The sequence below is a fragment of the Cyanistes caeruleus genome, chromosome 18, assembly GCF_971803275.1.
Source record: "Cyanistes caeruleus chromosome 18, bCyaCae1.hap1.1, whole genome shotgun sequence".
NCBI classification, from domain to species: domain Eukaryota; kingdom Metazoa; phylum Chordata; class Aves; order Passeriformes; family Paridae; genus Cyanistes; species Cyanistes caeruleus.
In genome coordinates, this window is record NC_141718.1 from 10,575,076 (window position 1) to 10,600,389 (window position 25,314).

At 41.5% G+C, this 25,314-nt stretch overlaps 1 protein-coding gene across 3 annotated transcripts in view; it reads right to left on the minus strand.

Annotated features, from left to right (window-relative positions):
* SPPL3 (signal peptide peptidase like 3) overlaps window positions 1-25,314 on the minus strand; it is a 56,319-nt gene that overhangs the window by 3,113 nt on the left and 27,892 nt on the right. For 2 of the 3 annotated variants that reach the window (XM_086855675.1, XM_086855676.1), the window contains exons 2-9: window positions 20,226-20,303; window positions 14,553-14,641; window positions 11,682-11,801; window positions 8,461-8,539; window positions 7,636-7,748; window positions 2,566-2,672; window positions 1,462-1,625; window positions 72-271 (exon numbers count right to left, since the gene is read on the minus strand). In XM_086855675.1, coding sequence (XP_086711801.1) covers window positions 72-271; window positions 1,462-1,625; window positions 2,566-2,672; window positions 7,636-7,748; window positions 8,461-8,539; window positions 11,682-11,801; window positions 14,553-14,641; window positions 20,226-20,303 — 950 coding nt within the window. Of the gene's footprint in view, window positions 1-71; window positions 272-1,461; window positions 1,626-2,565; window positions 2,673-7,635; window positions 7,749-8,460; window positions 8,540-11,681; window positions 11,802-14,546; window positions 14,642-20,225; window positions 20,304-25,314 lie in introns of all 3 variants that reach the window. The other variant, XM_086855674.1, reaches the window with a different exon arrangement.

The following is a 25,314-nucleotide window of genomic DNA, read 5'->3' on the forward strand; positions in this document are numbered from 1 at the left end:
CTTTTAAACCTACTACAATAATCCCACATCTGCTCACTTAGGCAGCTCTTAATATTGAACTAATTACTCACCTACAAAATAGCCAATAAGTGTGCAGTGAAAGTAAGAAACCTTCTGCATACGCCCAGAGATGTTCCCTGGTCCCGGGGCACCGCAGGAATCACTGTTGGCTTGTTTTTTGTAGTTATCATAACGCAGGACAAAGCAGAGCAGAAGCCCTGGCATCACAATATCTCCAATCCCCAGCATGGAGAAGTGGCTGCCTGTGGAACTAAAGAGCAACTGGAATTGGGTTCATGGCCAAAACAAAAGGTGACAAACTCTAGACTCATCCACTGTGGATTTGAGCTTCATTTGGCACAGCCCCTCTTTCTATTGGCAAACTTGCACATGAACCCAATGCTGGCTAATGAAGTTTTTCTCAGTGATTTCTTCACCACCTCAGTTTTATAGAAACCCATCTGGGCAAGGATGACATTGCTCCAAACCAGTTTCCTCCTCTCAGCAGTCTTTAAGCTGCTTTTGTCCTTAAATCACTCACTGAAACAGATCCACTAACCCAGTACTTCAGTCCCCTCCCTCCTCAGTGCTGGTGGGAGAGACCAGCTGGCCCTTTGATCTGACTGTTGATTACCCTTGAAGTGCATCTTCATCCTGGTGCATGCAGATCTAAAACAAGGCAGTACACCCATTTTGGACATTCAAACAAAACAGAAAACTACAGTCTTGCCAGATTCCCAGAAAAGAACCAGTTGTGAAAAAGATTATGAACTAAAATCATCCATTATCTTAAATGCAAGGTATTTTTCATGAAAATGAAGGTAAATTAAGTTATCACAAAGTTGACAAAGTGAACCATTTTGGTTTTATCATTGCAGACAATCAACCTCTAATCTCTGTAATTTCAGCATCTCAGCATCTAAAGAAACAAGAATAGAGTAATAGCCCAACAAAACTTACTGCCTGACTGCTGCTGCACTGAGCTTACTGCCCCCACCAGGCCCTGGGCGTGTCTGCTTACAGATCTGAGCCATCAGAGAACACCTGGAGCAGGGACAATGTGGAATAATTTCCCTTCAGACTGCACTTGCCTGGTAAACCACCCTTGCTTAGATCAAGTTTCCAGACCCTTCCCAATCATCCCAAACACAGTAATCTGGTATTGTGATGTTACAATAAACCTCAGATCTTTTGCTTTTAAGTGTGAGGTCACCCTAGCAATCATCAGGCTGCAGAACTCTCACCAAGTGAGAAGAGTATCCTGCTCTGAACAGGGCATCTTTTACCCCAGTCAGGGTCTTTCCTCTATGCATGAGCAAAGTGTCCAGTCCTCACTGCTCATTAATATTCCTCTTCAGCATGAAGAGGGAATGACTTAACAGGGATTTCCCAACAGAATTAGTACTACTAAGTATATGGAGGGAAATGTTTCCCATGGACTACAGTAAAAGAAGCTTTTACCTTGGGAATACAAGTTTTCCAGGCAGTGACAGACGGGGAACATCTCTGCCTACATTTGGTCCCAGGTGAAGTTTCCGGGATAACACATCCAGGGGGTTATCAGCTGGTTGTGTGGCCACTTTCACCATAACATTGCTGTTAAAGATGTAGGCAGAAAAAAAGACCTACAGAGCAAGGTAATCATAAGTTACAAAATGCAATTAAACAGCAAGTCAAGCTGAATGTATTTTTGCTTTGCTGTTCAAGAAAACAAAGGACATTTTCCTCATACGTACATTGTGTAAATAATGATAAAAGGCAAAATGTATTTCAAAAATTCAGATACAGGTTTTTACACTATTAATCCTCAAGAATAACTGGAATATTCTTTCTGATATCAAGATATTGATTAATATCTTGAGATCCTTTGGCAAAGGATCTGTGTGGACAACAAGGGGATAGTGTGGGATGACAAGAGCAGATAACAGCACCCTGAAAATAGAAGAGAGCTGCAGAACAAAGAGGTGAGCATGGTGCTCACTCATAAATGGAATGAGGCAGCCCTTGTCTCCAACAGGCTTTTATGCTACAGCCCATCCCACTGGAATCTCTGGCTGCCAGTGGGTGCTATGTAAAGGTAAAACAAACCCCTCTTGCTGCTACAGAACACACTCTGTCAGGTTTCTTGTAGAAGTGCACTAAGATTTTATGCCAACCTGTTTGTAAGTGCATTTGCATTCCTGTTCTGCAGATTTCACTGCTAAGCAGAAGCCAGCACAAGTGCCTTGTGCCACTGTGGACACAGCTCTGTGGGGGGGGGAAACGCTTGTTCCCATCTTCAGCCAGCTTTCACAATCTGAGGTCCAAATTATTATTTATTTTAATAATATGCAAAAGTCAAAATATTCTGATCTTATTTCTGCTGTATTTCAAGTATCAGCAAGAAAATAATTGTGCATCCTGTTGTAGAATTCAGCATCTCAGAATGGAGTGGTGGAGCCAATCTTCAGGCTTTGCCAGATTTCCTCAACTTCATACCAGTAGAATTAATGTAACACTGGCCCAAGGCCGATTACAAATCCAAAGCATAAAAACAGTTTTAGCAGAACCAAACCAAACACTTACCCAAAAGACATCATAAATTAGTAACCCAGAGAGCAGCAAGCAGGAAACCTTCAGGCTCGGCAGCCGAACAAAGGCTATCATTGCAACACACAGGCCCATAGCCAGAGCTACAAAATGCAAGACATCATTAGTTCATTAAAAATAGCAAAACAAACAGAAAAACACCAATCCCAAGCCAGTATCTCTCCTCCAGGACCCCAAAGAAGCCTCTGTTTGCACCTGTGCAGCTTTGCATGCACTAGATGACTGTCTATCACTTCCAGACAGTGAAATTCTTCTCACCAGGGTTAAGCAAAGTCAAAACACATTCAGTAGCCAACTGCAACCACGTTCCCATGGAAGCAGAGATCCCTCTGCAGGCACAGCCGCCTGTTCCACTCAACTTCCACCACCCACCACAAAGAAATGTTTCCATGCCCTCTGTCCTAAAGACTCCATTTCCCCTGCACAACCCTGACTACCCACTTTAAAACAAAAGCAGCAAAACAACTTTGGATTCTCTGTGCCCCAAACACAAACCTCTACTTTTCCTCTATTGGTTTTTCTAAGAAATGTGTAAAATAAATAATATCCTTGACTCTTAATTCAGAAAGGGCACAGTTAATGTGATTTGTTAAACTTGGTCCGACAAAAACTCACTCAAACCAAACTTCTGCTTGGGCAAGACTGTGCAAGAGTGCCTGGATACCATGAAACATCATCATTTAGATATCCAGGGATTTCCCAATAACCAAAATGTGTGTGAAAGGTTAGGGGAAAAAATATGGGTATGTTTTTTCCTAATCTCTTCTAAGGGTGAGTTTTCAGCCAGATCAATGAGCTGAACAACATGACACAGCTCAGATTTTCTCTCTGTACCAAAGGGAATTTTGTCAGGGTAAAAAGGCAAGATTTTAAACAAAAACCTTCACATTTGTGTCATTGCCTGCTTCTTTGAGCCCAGCCTCATCTACCAAGGATACTCAACTGACAACTGAATGTATTTCTACTGGTTACAATTAAATCTTCAAAGAAATACTTAAAATAAAACAAATTTTTAAAAAACTTAAATCAGCAAATCAGCTTTAATCTATGATATCAGTCTATTTGCAAGGAATAATGGAGCCCTGTTGGAATCAGATTACAGTCAATCATGCAGACATTTGTCAATAAAATGTCTTTGTCTAACACGACACAGAATTTGTAAGAAGTTGCAATCCCATTTTTGCCAAGTGGAACTGCAGGGAAGCCAATCCTTTATGCACATGCCCACCAGTGTGACAGCTGGACTTAGCCAAAATGGACAAATTAACCTCTGGATTCTCAGGCTGTAATTATGGGGCTGTAAAGTCACCTTCCACTTACATTTCACATGAAAGCTGGGGAGACCTTCCATCCACTTGCTAGGGAAACACATCCATACACGTTCAAGGGATAAACATGCCCTGGGCCTCCTGCCAGCGTGGCTGCCTGCAGTGCCCAGGGGCTGCATCCCAGCAATTCTGCCAAGCCCACCTTATCTCCTGGGAACTGGCAACCTTAGCACAACCCCAAGTGTCACAGCAGCCAGTTTTAACAAAGCAGCGGGATCACTGACATTAAAATGTATCCTAAATCATGCTGCACAACTCTAACTAGCTACAAAATGTGAGCAAATTATTGAGGTTTAAAGACTTTGACATGACTTTGACACAGCAAAGCACAAGAAAAAAGAACTGCATTCAGTAATTCAGTATAGCCCTGAGTTACAGACTTCCTCGGCAGAAGAGCAAATACAAGGGAACAGGCTGTTTAAATCAAATCAAAGAGGTTTCTCTAAAGCCAGTGTTAATAAAATAATAGCTCAAGTAAGCCTATATTTAGGAGAGGATTTCCAGGTTATAATTAATGAGAAATGGAAATTCTGTAACCAGTATGAGTTTTATCTATTGTTCACACACCCCATTTCTCACTCACTGAAATGAACACAGGCACAAGGCATCAAACTGAGCAAATACTGGGTAGAAAAGAAGATGGAAAAAATCCTTCAGCTGGCAGTGAAATACACATGCTAATAATTACACAGTTTTGCAAATGCTTTAAGAAACACTAATGAATTTAAAAAACGAGCAGGAATGCCTGAGAGCAAGTACAAGTAATATGGGCCAAAGTGCAGCCAATGGACTTCTCTAAATGGAAGCCAGCTTCCCCATCCAAGCTCATGCACAGTGTTGATAAACTATACAAGGAAGATCTTCACTGAAATAGACTTCATATCATTAAAAACATAGCCAAAGATGAAAGACAGAGGTACAGCAGCCACACAATCAGCAGCTCTGAAGTGCTGGGCAATGGGTTAAGGCTGAGTAAGTAAGCCCTGGAGGAGTTAACTGTCAATTAACAGAACAAATTAACTCCAGTGTCCCTGCAAACACACTCCTTATGGAACACAGATATTCTGAGGATTAAGAATATTCTTGCATATGTGATCAGACTCTCTGGCAGCTTTCCAGCTCTTCTGCATCCAGAGCAGGTGAAAGCTCCAAGATGCTGCTGGTGTGGGGTCTGGTTTACATAGCACTGTGTAAGCTGTGTAAGCTGGGGAGGCTTTAACTTCCCCCCACAAACCACCAGGTGAGGCTCTGATCTGATCAAAGTGTACTTTAAAAGAAGGGAATAAGAACACTCCCAGCTATCCATGGTATCCATGCAATTCACTCTCTAGCTACAGATATTCCATACATCCAACAGCATTCCTGTTGTACATCTCCAGCTCTGTCCACTGTATAGGAAAGCTTTTATTTTAACCAGGCTTTACCAGGAAGCAGTGACCATCTTTGGTGGTTCTCATCCAACAATCTGCTCTGAGAAATAAGCATTTCAACACCTTTAAAGGTGCATCTTCACATGACAGAACTACCCCTGAAGCCAACACGGGCTCTGCCCTGTTACACGTCCCTGCCTTCAGAAGCACTTCAGCCAAGGGCTGTGCAGGCAGGGGCAGGGTAGGATCTGGGCACTGAAGGCTGCTCCAGCATGAACCGCTACACCTCGATGTCGTAAGGATTACCAAGAGGTATTGCCCGCGTTCTCCTCAGCTCTCGAGCAGCAAAGCTCTTCCACACTGACAGAATCAACTGCACAGCCCCGAGAGCGGGCACCCAGGGCTCTGCATGTGCTGCTGCTCAGAAGGAACCCCCGCCCTGCTCCTCCAGCTCCTCCCCCGGCCCCGCCCGCGCCATCAGCAGTATCTGGTTCATTCTCTGCCGGCCACACAGGGGCTCCTGCCGGGCCGGCCCAGCGGGGCCCAGAGGTGAGCAGCGGTGCCCAGCGGTGCCCAGCGGGGCCCAGAGGTGCCCAGCGGGGCCCAGAGGTGAGCAGCGGTGCCCAGCGGGGCCCGGGCTCCCGCCTGCCCCCCGAGCAGCGGCCGCGCTCCCCCCAGGAGGCTCGGGAGTCTCCAGGACTCATCACAGAGAAGGTGGAGATGATGGGATCCCACCAGCAGCAGCACAGGACGAGGACTAAAGCTCCAGTGTTTCCCCGACAAAGGCCAATAACAGCTATTTCCTGTTTAGTGTCACTGGCAAACAGTGATTTAATTGGATTTAAACAGATGGCAGGAGGATCACATATATAGTTCAAGCTCCTTAATAAACTACATAAAATTATGCAAAGCGAGACAGCACCAACACAATTCAGTAAATCATAAAAAAACCTCCAAGAGAAATAAAAGCCAAACACCAGCAGCTCAGAGCTTTGTAGACGAATTACTGCAAAGTCCACCATGTCAGACTGAAGCACTCGCAAAAATAACTATTTTTAACTAAATGCTTCTGCTGATACCTCAGTGTAGACAACTCTTCAGATTCTGCCAGAATCCACACTTGACACTCCTTTTAGCTTTACAGCTACTGCAGATCAAGTGTCATCCTTGATTTCATGGTTGGCTACTCTGCTTATCACAAAACAGACTTTGTCTGCATTTTTTCATTTTTACCATCTGGTATTTTAAAAGGTATTTCCCTTCCATACAACAGGTGTGACTTTGAAGAGTTCAAACCACAAATGAAGCATAGTGCCCATCTACAAAGGAAAGAATGATGGTGCCATGAGAGGTTTCAGTGCTAAGGACCTGCTGCTGCTACCGCTGCTGCAACCTCATTTAGGAGGAGCTGGAAGCTAATGGGATGAATGTTTTCTATGTAACAATTTCAAGGGCAGGTAATGTTGTTGCAGCAATTTTTCCTCAAGCAATCAGGACCTCAGGGTGCCATTACACCATGTCCTAAGCCAATTTAGCTGCCTGCCACTGCTGAGAAGCAGAGGTCCTGCTCCTGGCTACCCCTTCATGCCTTTGCTATTATACCCACTGCATCCCCTCAGATCCCATCATGCTGCCACTTACCTTCTGCCAAATTTAGCACATACCTGACTACACAATAATCCAATTCCTCTCACTGCAGCAGCAGCAAAATAGGCTGGCAAAACCCAAGTATGCTGCAATCCTAGTGAGCTGCATCAGTTTACCATGTGATTGAGTGCCAGAGCTAGCACAAGGAAGGCAAGAGGGCAGGACGAAGGCTCCTTTGAATTCAGGTCAATCACAATGAAAAAAACCCAGTAAATCACACCTCAAGCCACCTGGCTGACTGTCAGTTTTGCCCATCTCACCACACAAGGTAAGCATCCCAGAGATCAAAGAGAACCAGCTACTGTGAGCTGCCTCACAACAAATTATTTGACCATTGGAACCAATAAACAACAAGATGCCCAGCAAAAATTCACCAGATTTTTAGGATCAAGCTATGAATCATAAACAACCACTGTCTCCATACATCTTTAACTCCATCTGGTCATTCACCCTGCACCACACAGGTGCAGAATATCTTTCATGAGTGTTTTGGCACTTCCCTGGAAGCTTTTACAAACCAGAAAAACAGGTGTTCCAAGCGCTCCCCTGGCATGTTCCTGGCAGTGGCTCTTCAGGGAGTCTGTCACACAGCTCAGCAGCCAAGCCATTAATATTAGCAAATTTCACCCATCATCACCAGGCAAATGATGTGTCAGAACAGGCACAAACCAGTAGTAAAACCCCTTAATTCACATACTCACCATCCATTAGGAGCCAGTGGCCAGTTAGGACCCAGATAAGGACAAGCATCACAGACAGAGAAAACGAGAGCAACTCAGCAGCAGTGAAACGCCCACAGCAGCCAAAGGAAATCCTAGAACAACACACAAACATCAGCTGGAAGATTTTGTGTTTCCATTTAAAGAACAGAAAATGGACACTGTTGGAACAAGGCTCAACTGCTGATGAAAGATGCCAAGAACAACTGAAGGGAAGTTCCTCTGCCACAAATAGGACCAAAACAGCAACAAGTAAAAGCTTCCCTTGCATTCAAATACTGTGTCTAAAGCATGAACTGCAGAGATGGAAAAAACCCTGTAAATCTTGGCACCTCTTTTGAAATCACCACCATTCCTAGCACCACCTAAGACAGTGCTTTTAGCAACATGAACTCCAATCACAAGGTTAAAAAATAAAATCAGTTTCAAAACATGACATTAACAACTGTAATTTCCACTGGTTTAACTACAGTCTCCAAAAGAGCCAGCATTAAAATCCAGAGTCCAATGTTAACAAACATTAAAATCCTATGCCAAATCCCAAACTCTAAAATCTCAGCCAAAACAAACCAAACTTATTAAAAATCACTGTTGGGAAATCCAGTCCCCTGTAATGGTATTGCATTTCCCAGGCTGGCAAGTGTGAGTGACTTGCAGAAACTGTGCTTCCTGCTTTCAAAGTGGAAACATGATGTTGGCACAAAAAATATGCACAAACATCAGCCCTGAGGTTAATGCTTTAATTCTCATTAAAAGAAAGAAACACAACACACAAAAAGAGGAGCAAAGGATTGCTCAAGTCCTTACTTGTTTTGAGGTGAGCAAGGCCGTGTTAAGTACTGGCACATCGGGAGCAGAAGGAAAGCAAAAGCTATTGTTGCAAGGACTATGAAAAGAAGAAAAGGTAATATTAGGACATTCAGACCTAATTTCTACAGTACACAAACAGGCTTCTCCAATTTGAAAAAGCTCTTGCAACAATGTCCTATTATCATATGCTCAGTATTATTCCAGCATGAGCAGCTCAGAGCTCTGAGGGTTTTCTGCACAACAGTGAGCCTTCAGACTGAAATAAAATGAAAGCTCTCAAAGGAATGCAACGCCCCATCCCCAAACCTTAAAAAAAAAGGTCTTAAATCTATTCATGATCGTGTCAGCAAGAAAAACAGTTCTCATATATTCTGAGTAAAAAAAAGCCAAAACTACTACAAACTGGTTGTCAGATTTTCTTACGATTTTTCAACATATGACACAGACTAACTAAGCATAATAAAGGGTTTTTTTCCACTTTTTAACTCTGACAGTAATTTTTCCCCCATCTCACTCAAAACTCTGTTCATTAGTAAAACAGTACAACTTCAAATAACTTAAAGCCAGTAGCTGGCAACCTCATTTTTTTTAAATACAAAGTGCCTTAGATTTTTGAAAACATAATGATAAAAATACATAAATAATCAAACAGACTATTTCCATAAACATTTTCTTTTTCAAGCAGCATACTTATCCCACCCACACATTTGTAGAAATGTTTAGTAACTGCTGGTATTTATAATCATTTTTCCTTCCAGTTTTTTAAAGGACTATTTAAAAGGCTGGAGGGCGTGGAGGCACAGACATGTCAGCAGCACACATCCAAAACTGCAGCAAGAACAGACTGCAATGAAAATGGAAGTCACTCGGAACTTTTTGCACGCTGCAGTTCTGATCTTCGTGCTGTCCTCTACTTATTCCTTTAAAAACTTTTGTTGCTGATTTTTAAAAGGGATTCTTCTTCTCAAGTGAAGGTGATGGGAAAGAATTAAACATTCTTTTACAGCTTCAGCCATTCTCTACACAGTTTAAGCCAACTGGAGAAAAATTTGTTTGGTCAAACCACATCTTTCCTTCTGGTGGGAGGAAGATTTGAAACAAAACAAAACAAAACAAGGACAACTCAAATGATTTAAAAAGAAAATTTAAGAAATGTCTGCATATAAACAGCACCACGGAAACCCACAGTTCTATCAGTATTTCAGAGGGGGGAAGAAAACCAGAAGCGGTAGGGAAAGAACAAAGCGTGGCAACTTTGCACAACCCGAACCAAGAAGCTCTTTGGAGGCGCTTGGCAAAGAACACTGCCCAGAAACCCCGAGTCCTGCCTGCCCTCCCTGCTCCCTGCCCTGCCTCCTCTTTGCCCCAGAGTCTCTCCTCCCCTTTCCTCCCCTCCAGCTCTGCCCCACAGGGAGCCCTGCAGCCCCGGTGTCCCCATGCTGGGCTCGCTCAGAGTCAAACTGCAAGGACTCCAATGCAGAGAGCCCGCGAGGAGCCGCTCCCAGCGTCGCTCCTGACTGTTCAGGCTTCCAGTCCCAAGCCTCAATCCCGATGATTCTGTCGGGAATCCCCTGGCTTAACTCCTGTCTGCAGGCAATGCCAGCTCTGGGGCTCTGCCCTCCGCCGAGCAGTGGGTCCTGGCCTTGGCTGCTTGCTGCACCTATGCTTGCTCCTGACTCTTCCCTGAAAGGCAAATCTCTGTGGGAGGAAGATTTGAGAGGGGTTTAAGAAACCAGACATCAGCTGTAATTTAGCAGTCCCCCACATCAGCCCCTACTAGCTACAGAGGATGTAAAATAGCATGACCTGAGCTTGGTCTGTGCCCCTCAAGGGACAGAGGGACCAAGTTCCACAGCCCCAGGCTCACAACTCCAGCAGGGTCCCATCATCTCTGAGAAGCTTTGCATTTCAGAGGTCCTGGGCTTGATGACAGCCTCTGATGCAAGCCCAAGGAAAAGCACAACCATACCATAAAACCAGGTGCAAGACTAAAGATACCCAAGAGCACTGACCCACAGTCCCCTGGAGACCTGCAACAAGCCCCAAGGGACACAGGATCCTCTGGTTACACACAGAAGTGTTACAAATAAAGTTACAAATCCCAAAGTAATTTAAAAAAATAAATGGACCAATAATCCAAACAAATTAAAATTCCTCTTTTGTCATAAATCTTTCCTTGTAATATCTTACATATTTGTGTGCATATATTTATTTCCCTGTTATCTAGCATACAGTAGAATCTATCTGAAGTATTTTTTTAATAGGAAATAACATATGGGTCATAGGTCAAAGTTACAAAAGCAGAAGTCAAGAGGCCTCTACAGGATGTAGCATTAGACAGGAGTCTCAAGACTAGAGATTTAGATTTCACCCATCTACATCAGCTCTGTTTAAGAGGCTGTCACAGCTCAGGAGTTAAACCATAAGGGCAAGGCCTGCAATGAAGTAGGAGAGGATGAGAGGTATTTAGGAGTTTAAAAATCTTCACAGACTCAGTATGTGGACTGAGCACAATTTTTAGAAGCTGCTGTGTATCTGGAGCAGTAGGAAGAATCTTGCTACTCTCAACAGCATCTGGTCTCTTGAAGAATTGCAAAAAGATCAACAGGCCAAAAATTTCCAAAAAGAGATGCCCTGGCATTTATTTAAAAGACAAAACATAAATGCTAAACAGGACTGGAGGATCTGCAATTTATTTGCAGGTAACTTTCAATTTTGTTCTGAATTCAAGCAGTGCAAAGTACTAATATTCAAATGTTAGTGAGACCAGAAATAGAAAAACTGCATGAAAGCAAAACCAAAATTAAAGTAGGAAAGAAGTTTCTGGACAGGGTCCCAAAAGTTATTTCCCATGAAGTACTTGAATTATGAAATACCATGTACATTTTGAGCTCTTGAATTATGAAATACCATGTACATTCTGAGCACTAATTTATAAACAAGTGCACTTCATGCAAAACAACACATCTGGGCATGTTTAGACCTCTGGCAATTTATAGTTCAGTATATTTAGCACATCTCTAAGTGGAAAATACTTCTCAAATAATACTTGTCACTTTATTTATAGCTACACAGACATGAAAATACAACTGTGAAACCCAATGACTCTTTTTCTTAACGTGCCGTGACACATACTACAATTCTTACCAACAATATTTAGTTATATCAGTACTTTCTGTTCTATTCCAAGTCTTACAAAGAGAAGAAAACTTAGTCACCTGCTGTGCATATTGTAAAGACAACCTGAACTGAGTCGAAGAAGAAGAACATAACTAGGAGAGACACGGATGCTCCGATGGGCAGGAACAGGGCCTGGGTGGAATCGATGGTTTGAATACCTGCAGGAGAGAGGGGACACTGAGCTTGTGTTTGGTGCCACACGAGGCCAGCAGGCCTGGCCAGCACAGGGCAGGGCTCTGACAGCACATCCCCTCTCAGAGTGCTGGCCCAGGCACAGCTGCCTGTGCAGGAACGCTCCAGCTGAGTGTGCACTGCAACAGCCACGCTCTGCAGAACCCAGGAGCTGAAAGTTCAGTTTGATCTCGTGCCACAGACAGAACAAATGAGAAGGTACAAAAATGAACATTATTTAGGGATTAGAATCACTTTACACTGAGATACATAAATGTGAACAGAGCATATGTGAGGTTTACTTAATCTCTGAACACAAGAGCCTGAGCAGTGTTAGGCTGACCCAGCTCATGCAAGGAGTGCCACAGCTTCAAATTCCACTTGGGTGAAGGCCACCAAGCTCTTAAATTTCATCACAGGCTGCAATAATGAGATAATATCAAGCCAAACAATAAAGGACAGTTTTCAAAAAATACCCAAGACATTTACCTGTTTATGAAACCACCAAGTCAGTGAAGTGCACTGTAATTGCCTTTTTGCTAAAAACCAACATGAATTCAGGCTCACATTTAATTGCTGGCAGTAATTTTAAACAGGGCAGAGATACTGAGTTATTTTATTCTTTAGTATTTCCCTCATCTCCTGTGTAGTGTGACTACTGGGGATGTTAACCATGGGGCAGGACTACTTTTACTGTACTTCTGAGTTTTCAGAATTACCAGCAAAATTGAGAAGCCCACCTAACCCCACAAATTCCAAGACTTAACCACTCTCTGTAGCTATATCTACATTTGATCTCTGGGGGGAAAAAAGGCATATGCAACAACCCAATTAAAAATACAAGACACACTTCTACGTGTAGAAAACTAAAGTAACAATAGGAAACATCTGAAGTAATCACTTGGTAAGTGACCAACAGAAAATAATACAAGACTAAGACCTAGAAGAGATGTAAAAGCAGCTTGACATCAACTGTGCTATCCCAAAACAATTAAACACTGCTCTATGAAGGGGTTTTACCAATCCCAGGATTTGAAGGATAAGGTTGTGAGACGTATCCAGGCAAGTAAATATACACACAGATTGTGTTTCTGTGTGAAAATGTGTCTTATTTTACTTTTTCCTATCAAGAATGGCAAGTCACATCAGTAACAGGGTACCTGTACAACTCAGTTACCAATGTATCTGATTATGTTTAAAAACATAAAACACACATGAAATACACTCAACTACGACTTAGTATTTGTTATAAATATTCAACCATTTTCATAAAAGAAAAGCTTAACAAAAAGCATGGAAGTCATGACTCTTGCACATGGTCATGCAATTTATTAATTCATGTCATGATCTATTACTCTTAAACTTAAGTAGCACAATAAATTTTAAAAATAAAAAGCAGAACTCGGTCACTTGGGATTTCTACATTGCTGAGGTCTGGTCCATTAAGGTAAAGTGCAATGTAGATAGTCTGGTGAAGACAGTGTGAAGACACAAAAATTCTAACCTGTGACTTAGATCTGATCCCTCCTGCTCTGAGAAAGCACATTTATTCACATGCCCTTCAACTTCCCAGGGGAAAAACCAAACAAAACAAAAATCCAGAAATGACACACTACACACCACCTTGGCATCTGGGAATTAGTGCCTGCAGCATTAAATGTCAGAGTTCTTCATTTCATTTCTGATCATTTTGACAGCTAATCCCCTTAATGTGCTTATTCCCCAGCCCCAGACTGTCTTCTCTTCCTTCCCAGATGCCAAAAGCCTCAAATGCTCATTGCTGTATCACCAAGCACAGCAACCTCTCTGCTCTGTGCTGCCAACAGAAGCAGTGCTCTGACAACTATTTAAATTGCAAGAGCCTATATTAGAAAAGACAAAACCAGCAAGAGACACATACAACTTATGTTATTTCATTTATCATTTTAAAGCTACACTTCTTGCTTTAAAGAAAACAAGCTTAGCATTCAGGGTTTCATGCACAGGGCTTCTCACTCTTGCCTTCTATTCTCTGGGAAACTTTCATTCTAGAGCTTTTTCTCAAAATAAGGGATTATCAATCGCCTTAAGTTAAACTCAAGCATGAATCTGCAATCCCCTGTGCACACCGTGTTCCACTCTAACTGATCAGTTCCATATTTTTACCTGCAAAGCTGTGCATGTCAGATGGCCAAGCTGCCTGGAACCTATTTATAGATTACAGAAGGGACAGTCACCATGCAGGAGCTGACATGTTAATCCCACTCTGAATAGACAGTGTGCAGACACATATTTGTTGTTGCCCAGAGCCATATGAACTCTCTGCTTCAGTTTCTCTACTGATAAGGTGAGTCCTCCTTAGGGACTTGTGAGTGCACCCCCAATCTCTCCCTGCTTACAGACTGGCCAACACACCACAGCAATGAGCTCCAGGCAAAAAGGAATTAAAATCCCTTCTCCTAACTGTGGGGTGGCTTTATTAAAAGTAAAGCTGTTTCCATTTCCAGTCAAACCTGACAAATTGTGCCATGTGCAATTTTTATGCCTCATGGAAATGTTATGCTGATGTTTTAAATTCAGCTTCCATGGGTGTGACCCTGGACAGCAGTGTCAGAGCACAGCGAGTGGGGAGTCCCAGACACAGCCTGGGATCAGGTGAATCTGCAAAGCAGCAGCTCACACACACACACACACAGGTGAAACAGGAGGTGCAGCACTGAGGTGGAGCAAAAAGGGTAAGGAGTAAAGCTGACCCTTACTGTTATTAGTGCTGTTGCCATTAAAAGACCCAGCGGCGCTGCTGTTGTCTTTCTCTTTGTCTTGATTCTCAAAGTCCATGTTCAGAGACCTGCAGGGAACAAAGCAAATGTGACAGATGAGTTCCAAACTCCTGTTTAGGCTCATCAGCTGCAGTCTCATTCCCATTGCCACAGCAGACTCCCCCTGGAAAAGCCCTGGAATGCTGGTTATTAGAAACACCACCAGACACAGTGGGAAATTAAAATAACTCAAGTGCTTAGTTCCAAATGAGGCCCCACATCCCAGATTCTGACAGTGACATCGGTCACCACAATGTCTACACTGGGGAGTGTGAAATATCTGTGCTGCTGTTTGCTGTTACCTGATTTCTGGGAAGTGTAGAACACAATGGAAGCACAATGAGTATTTCAATTCTCTTGTGAATTTGAACTCTTTCCAAGTTCTCATTTTTGTTCCTTTTTATTCAAATTTGACTATCAGGTTTCATTTTTAAGACAATAATATTTCCTTCCTCAGAATGTTGTTATGAATGACCCGAACTAGCTTTTAAGTGTCTGCTTAATGTAAGTTCTTAGTTCACTGAAAAAAATTCAGCAAAGCCTAGAAAATAACCAGATATACATTTTACATGCACAGAACAGATGACTAGAGGAAACTCTGAATAAATAGTACAAATTGATACACTTCTATTAATCCACAGGAGCTGACAACACTCCCCTGAGTACCCAGGTCAGCTGTTATTAATTCATCTTTTCATGTTGATATAAACACTTTTTAGAAGTTCCAATTTAGCACAGTATTCCACTTCTTTTGCCACAGTCCTTCACATTGATACAACTTCCAAATTATATTCTAACACATTTGACATAACTTTCTGAAAAGGGGGAATTTCACTTAAGGTCTGTTTTGACCAGCAATAACTTCTACTGTTAAATTTGATGTGCTTTTTAGCAAAAATACCAGCAATCAAGTTTACCATGACAGTTTCTCATTCTGATGCACGTAAGGTATTCACAATTTAGCTGCATATTGATTTATTCAAACAAGCTACAGAGAACCACCAGAAGCACTGTGCATCTCCCACTGTACAGCTCCTGTCTTAAGCCTAAAGCAGCATCCAAGTATTTCAATAAATACTTCCAGGTCAACAGGCATTAAACTTCTTTTCAAATTTAGCTTAGCTGAGTTACATAAAGCAAACAAATACTATTCATTTATCAGACCAGTAATAAATACACCACGGTCTTCTAAACTATTCTAGAGGTGTCACAGATATTTTATTGCAGTGCATTGATCATCTCCTGCAGTGCACAGGTGAGCAAGTCTGCTGCAGTCCCAGAACCTGGAATTAGGCACAATCAGGTCTATAGGATCAAGACACACGTGGTGTATTAAAGACAGAGAGGTTGAGCAGCTTCACTCCATAAAACAAAGCCAAGAAAAAGGCTCTTCCAGCACAGAACTGGTTTGTTTTCTTTGCTTCTATTAAGCAAGTGCTCCCCAACAGTGTTATGAGATTAAAGCAGCTTTTTTGTCTCAGGCAAAACATGAAGAAGCTTCCACCTCAGACCCACAATGCTTCTACACAGATCAAGGATCATCAGCTAAAGAGTTATGGAAAATACACAGAGGCAATGGGGAACACTAAAATTCTAACAAATTAATCTGTTGTTCTTAGCTTGTTCTAAAGATCTCTTTGCTCTGCCCTTTATTTGGAGTGCCTCCATCCTTCACTCACACTCCCTTTTTCCCCATTATGCATTGTAGCTTTATAATTTTCCTCTCAAGCTATAAAAATCTGGGAGGAGGCTGACAGCTCTCCAGGACTTGGTCCAAGACTCAGGCAAACAAGATAATTCTTTTCTCAGTGCAGCGTTTTGTTCCCCTCTGAATTAGCACAGTTTAGCAAGAACCTCACACCATCATTTTCCCAGTGGCATCAGGCAACTCATAACTTAAGGGATTGCTATCAGCACAGAAAACTGGAAATAAAACCTATTAGATCTGTTGCTCATAAACAACCTCAGCCCCTCTCTTTTCATTGCCATAGTGTCAGCAATTATTATTACCTATAAATATCCCTGCCTCCAAAGTAAGCATAAATTAGGAAATTACTTTCACTTAACAACACAGCTGCTCTTCCAAGCCAACCTCTGAATAATCTCCAACTGTTTTATGATTTAGCTCTTCCCTCTGCCACAAATTATCACTAACATATTAAAAAAAATTGAGAAGCGATCACTGAAACACCTTCCAAGGAAGTTAAAAATCATACTGTAAATCAAGATAAACTCAGAACTACTGGGCTATAGAGATATGGCAAGCTGGGAAACATTTTCAGTTTTGTTCAAGTTTCTCCTGGGCTCCCAAAGGGAATGTTGAGTCAGCATCTCCCCTGGGGCACTGAACTGCTCCATTGTTTCTTCTGTGGGTCCTCAGAGCTGGTTGAATTTCCAGCGAAGGCTTTCAAAGCAAGGAGTCACCCTCCCACAGGGAGCCCCTCCGAGGGTTACGCTGAGGCCAAAGGAAGGAGTAAAATGAGTAAGCTGCTGGCAGGGCACTGCCTGCAAACCTCAGATTCAACTGTGGATCACTGCAGAAATGCCTCCAGGAAACCCTGCAGGAGATATTCCTATCAAACAACAGAGACAACAGGAATGAAAGGATCTGTCTATAGATAGATGCAATTTATTGAGATGTTGCCTCTTGCTCTACCAGTGAGGACAGCCACCCATCAGAGAGCTCTGGGAGCATGGGAATGCCAGGCTGGAAAGGCAAGCCTCAGCACACCATGTTCACAGGACACTCTGGGCTCACCACATGAGCTACTTTCTACTCACACCCACACATTGGATACCCAAAGCCTGGAGACAAAAGGCCCCAGGGTCATCCCACACTTCTTGGTTTGGCTCAGAAGCAGGTATTTGAACAGGTAGATTCTAGGTTAAATCTGGCTTTACATAAGCTGAGAGCCCATGTCTGGGGATGTGATAGGATAAAAACAGATTTAGCTGTTACCTGCAAAGTAACACAAACATTTAAGTCACAGAGAAGCATTTGGACAAGAATAGGTGGCTGTCTTGCCCTTGGAGACAGCCTGTTTCAAGCTGAGCTCACGTCTTTAAAAATCCACAACTAACACATCTACTTGCATGCTCCAGTTTACAGCTCCTAATGGTTTAAAGGATTAGACTTGCCCCTTTGGCAGCCAATAATAAAAGCATGTCAAGTTCCAGGACTGAGAGCAGTCAGAATGTACATGAGAAACGTTCAGAAGGGCTGGAAGCTAAAACTCCTGACCCGGCACAAATGCAGGCAGGAAATGCTCGTTCATGCACAGTCAGAGAAGGGGAACTCAACTCTATCACTGCACTTTCTTCTGGTTCTGGGCTTTACTCACCATTTATTAGACATTCTTCTGAGTATGCTGGGGGGTTGGGATTTTTTCATTTGTTTTGGACAAATGCTACTTTTATTAATAAGGACAGTGGACCAAGACTTTCCTTTGTTCCTTGATGCCGCCTGCCTTAGATTAGATCCACCACACACGTAGATTTTATCCTAATAACTCACCCACCCAATTCTTTCTGATCCTATTACTGCACTTCTGTTTCAGCCCCTTGCCATTAATGCTACAATAACTCTACCTGCTTCTTTTCAGTTGAAAATCAGAAACCAAAGCCACCTTCTGCAACACAAAGGTTAAATAAGGAGTGCTATTTTTTTCTTGCCTTACAACAGCTCTGCAGGAGACGAGCACTCAAATCCAGATGAACACACCACTGCTGACAGATGGGAATGAGAACCCTAAGCTGTAACTTTTACCTTTCCAGCACATCAGTCTTCTAAGAAAATTCATCTGCTTTGCCAGAAGTTTTCATTTTACTACTTTAAGAATTTCCAGATGAATATAATTTTGCAACTTACTACCACACTTTAATTTCTTAAATAACTTAATTGTATTTCACACCCCTTTGTTAACACCACTGAACAATTTTCCATAAAAAACTGCTTTTGACCTCGCTCAGTGATCAAAGAGAATCAGTTTGTCCAAGTCCCCAACACAACTGTGGGTTTCAGCTCAGAAACCTGCTGAAGAAACCACATATAGGAAATTAATTAGGAAAGTAATTTTAAAACTCTGGGACCCCTCTTTGGTCTGTAACTCCCATGGTGGGTTACAGACCCAGGATACAGGCGAAGGCAAAAGACTACAACAGGACATTTCCTCCATGGATTTGTATCCATCACCATCCCACTACTCCATCCAGTGAGTCAGATTGCTCTGGAGTTCACAGTCCTCGCTAGGTGAGTAGTTTTAAACGTGAACTATAGGACAAAATGCTAAGAGCATGTGTAGGTACCAATAGGAATAGGATGGCAAACAGCAGGGAAAATTTTGAAGGACAAAGAGCTCCAAGAAAGACAAGCAATTTAAGTTCACACATTCCTGCTGTTTTATATTGCAGTAGGTTTTCATAATTGAATTTTAATAAATGCTATGGCTTCTTGCAGCCAGATGCCTAAGTCCTTTTTAAACAACTGCATAAATTCAAATAGTTAAAATCTAATTAGTCCCTCAACTATATGCTAATCTGACTCAAAACTTCAAGGAAAAACTAAACAAATACAATCTTTGATTACCTTTTTATTTTGATCACTTCTAGATTTTGTTTTCCTAAAGCCTTCTATTTTAATTTCATCAGCAGTGCAGTTATCTAACGCTCGCTAACAACAACAGACAGATCTTGTACAAAAATTGGCTCTTTCATTATATGACTTTATTAACTTACAGTAGTGATATAAAACCTCTTAACCTAAAACAGCTGCAGCTTACATCATATGGATGAGCACAGCAATCATCTATTTCAGGAATACTCATAGCAGTTCTGAGACTTTGCAGTGAATATAAGGCCTTTTTATCAGAGCTGTGAAATGAAGCAATGTTCTTCAAGAAGCAGAAAGAAAAACGTGCTGTATTTGAGTATAAAAAAATAATACTTCCATATTGTGATTATATTGTTTTAATATGTCAGTGTGAGCCTCATTCCTTAGGTGCCACTACAGTAAAACAAACTGTATAATACAGCATGCAAGTCAAAAAGGATAACTGTGTTTACTCTAAACTACACTCAAGTCTCCTAAAATGAGGAAAACTTGATTTTTGAAGACTTAAACTCATCCTGCAGCAGTTCTCAGATGCTTTGCTGGAATCCAACACTGACAGTGTTTCCCACTTCTCTAGGAAGCTGCCACTCGAGCAAACAGCAGTGGGACCCGGAGATCGCCGTTCTATGGGACAGGTTTGAAATCACAGGAGAGCATTCTCAATCTACCATCACTGGCTAATGCTGTTGAGAACATTACCTTCTATCTGTCTCAACAATCCTTTTCTATTCTCTAAAACAGGATTTTACTGAGCTGTCCTCAAGGACTGACTTTTAAGTTATATGTACTTGTACCATGACAAACAATGACATCTTTCAGAAATGCCAGCTCACTATTATTTCTTCCTTTTCCATTTCCTTCTCAGAAGCAAATAATTTTTTACATTGGCTGTGTCTGACAAAGGTACAATGAAACAAAAAGCCATAAACTGTATTCAGTCACTTGCAATATTTTTACTTGAAAAATAAAAACTTTACAGAACCTTGAAAAAAAAAAAATCTTACCTGAAACTGCCGTAGACTATGAGGAGAATAGAAATCAGGAAGGTAGACACTTGACTGGAATCCACAAGGGAATATGCCCTGGAATTATGAAAAAGAAGGCAGGTTTGTCATTGTGAAATGTCCATTTCTCCAGTGCTGTTTGCTAATTCTTTTTCATATTTTAACAGAAAGAGAACTGGATGACAAATCACGGCAGCTGCCTCTGAAGTTCTTGTCTCATCTAGAACACAAAACCTGTAGCTTGTGAATTAACTTATTATATTCAAGGCTGCAGCATGAAAAACCTGTACAACCACCAAAGGACAATTCAAAAGCCTTGTGGTAATTTATTCTGAACTCACCAGATTCAGGGCTTTTTTTCCCTCAAACTCATTAAAATTGCTTCAATTGCAGCTACTGCAAAACTCTGCATGTAAAATCAGTAACCTGTTTTCCACAGCACTTCCTACATCTTCAAAGTGGAAATATGGCAGTCAAGGCTCATTTAGTTGGGGAGGAAACCCAAAAAAACCAAAGCCCAAACCTCACAACAAGCAGCAACATGCATTTATTAAACCCCACACAATCACTTCCTTATTCCATCTTGCAGATCAGGCAATGCAGGATTACTGATGGACATTTCAGCAGGAAGCTTAAACCCAGCTTTATCTGATTGATTTCCTAAGGTAACACTCTGTGTCTAAAGCATGGAAATATGAACATTAACACAGCACAGGCCACCGTGCTAGAGGGGACACACCAGGCAAGGGGAGGCTCTGGGAGTCACTCTGCAACTCCCAACAGGTTTTCCATAACTTGTGCTAGAGTAATGGAAAAGAACAAGAATAATACTCAATGTTAATTGCATTAGTCTTATCCTGCTAAAGACCTAACTGAATATTTCTGAAACCAACTAAAATGCCTAATTTCAGCAAGGCTATGGATATGGAACAAAGATAATTGAATTACAGGATTGTTCCAAATTAAGTATCACTAAGCAAATAAAAACTGAAGATATGAGAGAGTTTAAGAAACACTCATCCCATTCCCAATTCAAAAGCAATTTAGAGATAATTACCAAACCACCAGACACACAATTTAAAATACTTTCTTTTAATATATAAACACAAATGTGAATCTTCTACTACAGAAATTCAGCATTAAACATCACTGACAGACTGCCTCTTTTAGATGAAATTATATACTTGTTGCAATAAGCTTTTAAGAAATTAGAAACTACTCTGGGTAATTACCATGAATAACTTCCACATATCTCCACACTAAAAGTGAAAATCAGGCATCTTATTTGCTCATAATGTTGGCCAACACATAAAGACAATCTTAAGCTTTTAAGTATCAAATTTTCTTTGTATGTATGACCTTTAGTTACCAGGCTGTGGAACAGAGGCCTAAAAAGCATCCATGAAGATCAATATAGTGAATTGCAAACTCATACAACATAGTAACTCAGCACTTACAACCAGTGCCCATATAAATGTTCAGGTTATACACAATATAGTTCACTGCACATTATTTTCATGCCATGGTTAAAGCTAAACTCACACCAAAGGAAGCAGCCTGAGGATAATCACACTGTGTTTATGTCTTGTTTCTAACTCTGATTTCAGAGGGAAGCATTCCCTCATCCAGCCTTGTGCAAAGGGAAAGCTTTGTATTGTTTGGATTTGAGAATAAATAGTGGAACACATCTATTAAAACAATACTCAGAAACTCCATAGCTATGAGAAAAACAAAATGAATGGTATTTTAGAATGGATTAAACATGGCCAGGGTTACACACTGAATTTTATTAACTTATGTTCATAAAATTTTATCTTCACAAGTCAGCAAATACTTTTGAGATGAACAATGTTTTCTGTATAATTCTTCATTCAGTGACAACGCTGGAGGCTATGATAATTAAAATGCCATTTCATCATAATTTTAAACATTAATCAAAACAACACTGAAAATGTTAAAAAGATTCATAAAACAGATAAAATAGAGATGATACATGGATCAGCCCTTTGCATAATTCATAAGTTTTGTATTAAAACTGGGAGTTTGGTTTGATGAAACTGGTTGATGGAAAACTCTGGTTTGATGAAAGAACCTGAAGAAATGCAAACCCATGTTAAACTATGATCTAACACATCCCAGCCTGGCTGACAGGCTGCAGTGGTGCTCAGGACAGCAACCTGCTGATTCTGTGCAAGGCCGGAATGAGAATTACAGCCCTTCCGTTCCGCACAAGGAAAGTGCAAATGAATAATTAGAAACTCGTCACAGACCAGTGATATTTCCTGACCACTCCCCATAGAGATCTTGTAACAACCTAAAAGATCAGTGTTGCTACCAGGATAATGGTCTGAGGGAATTTCATATTCACTAATATTCCAGCAAACAGGGCCAGGGAGATACAGTCACAGTTTCCTTCTTCCTGAGGCAGCTGGAAAAAGAACAAGGCAAAACACACTGAGTGTGACAGGCTGAACCAAGAGAGCAGCTCGGGCATGTCCAGATTCCATCCAAAGTTTCCAACACAAGTAACCCACAAGCAAACTTGAATAATTTTACAATGCCAAAGTGAATCTCATTGTAATAAAACCTCACATATTTTAAACATTAAATTTCCCTACATTATTTAAGGTATTGCACAAGACCTGAAACCAGAACTGCTTCCTAAAATCCTAACCACTGACTGGATGCACAGTTGGTTAAGAGACTAAATATCCTTGATCCCAAATAAATACTTCCTAATACATTAATCTAGGTTAGAGGTAATAAGCAAATGACTGTCACATGAAAGAATCAAAAAGTAAGATTACTGCCAAGTTTTTAATATTATTCAAAACGACAGTGTCTTGCAAACCAATTTGTAATTTTAATTGAGATTTAAATAACCTTCTACAAGTCAAACAGATTCCACATGTACATAATGGGATTCTCCTATAGGCATATTTCAAGTATGCAAGTTCATGTATACTCTCACAGCCAAACAGCATCAATACCAGGTTCTTCTCAAATGGCATCAGCCAAAACCAGAATCCACACCAATGAGTTTTCAGAAACTGCAGTCACATTTAACCAGCCTTCCACTGAACATATAAAAATGAAACCAGCTTCCTTCTAACACGGTATTTCTGTAAAACCGTTCAATCTTGGAACAAGTAATGGAAACTTATGCACAGAAAATACTTGAAACAAGCTTGTGCACAGTTGTACTTTGACTTAAATACTGATTTTAGATGCAATTCTCGGTACTTACAACACAACAATCTACAAAGAAAATATTATTCTTCATCCTCAATCTGAAAACCGATACTGGATAAGGCCATGCTAAAGGCTGCTTTGAAGACTGACTTCAGTGCAGTTCACCTGTGTGTTACAAGAACAACTCCCAACTCACTTCCAAACTCTAGCTTATGTGCAGGACGCTGCTCAAAATACAAAGACAACACTGGTTTTCCCAAGGAAGTACATTTTTCAGGATTCTTGCACTACCATACCTGAAATTCACCATCCATGTAAGGAAGAATTATTGTTAATAAAGCTATCAGATTCTTACTTAGATAAGTAACAAGTAACTAATTATTACACCCTAGTACTTAATAAAACCAAGCACACTGGTGCCTCAAGACCATTTTCTCAGTGAGCTCCTGAGAGGTGACTTCCCCATCACTTCCTCTTCAACCTGAGATCTCACTCTGCCCCAGCATCTTTACATGGCTGAGATCAATTTTCATAAATTCTCTGCCATTAGACATCTATTTCTGGCAGCTCCATGGGCAAGTGCTCACAACACAGAGCCTGCTAAGGCATGCCAAGCCAGAGACACAGCGAGCACTGTTCCATAACATATTCTGTGTGTCCGCCCCACAGCCTCACAGTGAGAGCATTGTCCCAACAACAATCCCAGCAGCGAGCTCTCCAGCCTGGCACAGACTGCTCCATAGACCTTCACCTAGAGAACAATTCCAGGGATGCCCAGCCGCTGTGACACACCACACTCCCAACAGTAACCATGCAGAATACACCACACCACTCTGAGCTGGCGTTCCAAGCAGCACTCTTCCCTCTTTTCTGGGAAAAAATGAATAACTTCTGTATTCCCAAGGGAACAGAGACCCACTTCATCCCCAGCTAGGGAAGATGGTAACCAGCTAATGAAAGCTGCCACAACAACAGTAATGGCACTACACTGGAGACGCTTGCAAGCTCTTTTCTCTGAATCAGCACCTGCAGGTCAAGCTCCTTTCCCCTGTCCCTCCAGGTCCAAGGTCTATATACCTAATGAAGATAACACCTATCTTCGTGGACATTCACCCTACAAGGTCTCTGCCATCTGCCTGTTTTCCTATTACGTACCTTTTGGGTTTTTTTTCTTTTGCATTTCCACTCAAGAAAATTACCCAGTCAATATAAGCACTGGTTTTCATGTTTCAGTTCTTCCTTATCACCAGAAGATACGCAAGATACGACTGGATAACAGTCCTTCCAAACCTGCAGAAGGAACCCTTAGGCAAAGTCTGGTGATCCTTTTTGCCCTCAATAAGAAATTGGAACTCATTTTGTTCAGTGAAGACCCAAACTAGGAACTGAAGGTGTCTCCAGATGACACTGCAGAGCACTGCCCTCTACACAGCCTGTCATGGGCAATCTGAAATGATCACAAGCCAACATAGCCATTACAAAAGCAACTTCTCACCTTCTCCAATCACCTGTTCTTCTTCTTCTCACCTCTGCATAACCATCTGCAAAACCACACATAACCAAGACTGAGGAACCTGCCTGCCTGGATAATAATGAAGAACAAATGGGAAAGTTTCTCAAGTGATTCAGACTGCTGATCTGGCCCATCTCTGGACATAAAATTAAAGAGAAAAGACTTTTCAGTGGCAGCATTAGCTTACCCCAAAATTAATGCTCAAGATATCAGGGAAGTTTTACGTATTTGGAATAAAACCCCCTTTTTGTTTGCACAAGATACCTACTAAATTCATGATCATAAATACTCAGCCCATCAATGTTTCAGTAGCAACTACCACTCCTGACTTCCAGGTACAAGGGAAATTATTGTGAAGAATTCTGCCAAGGGGGGAATGAGAAG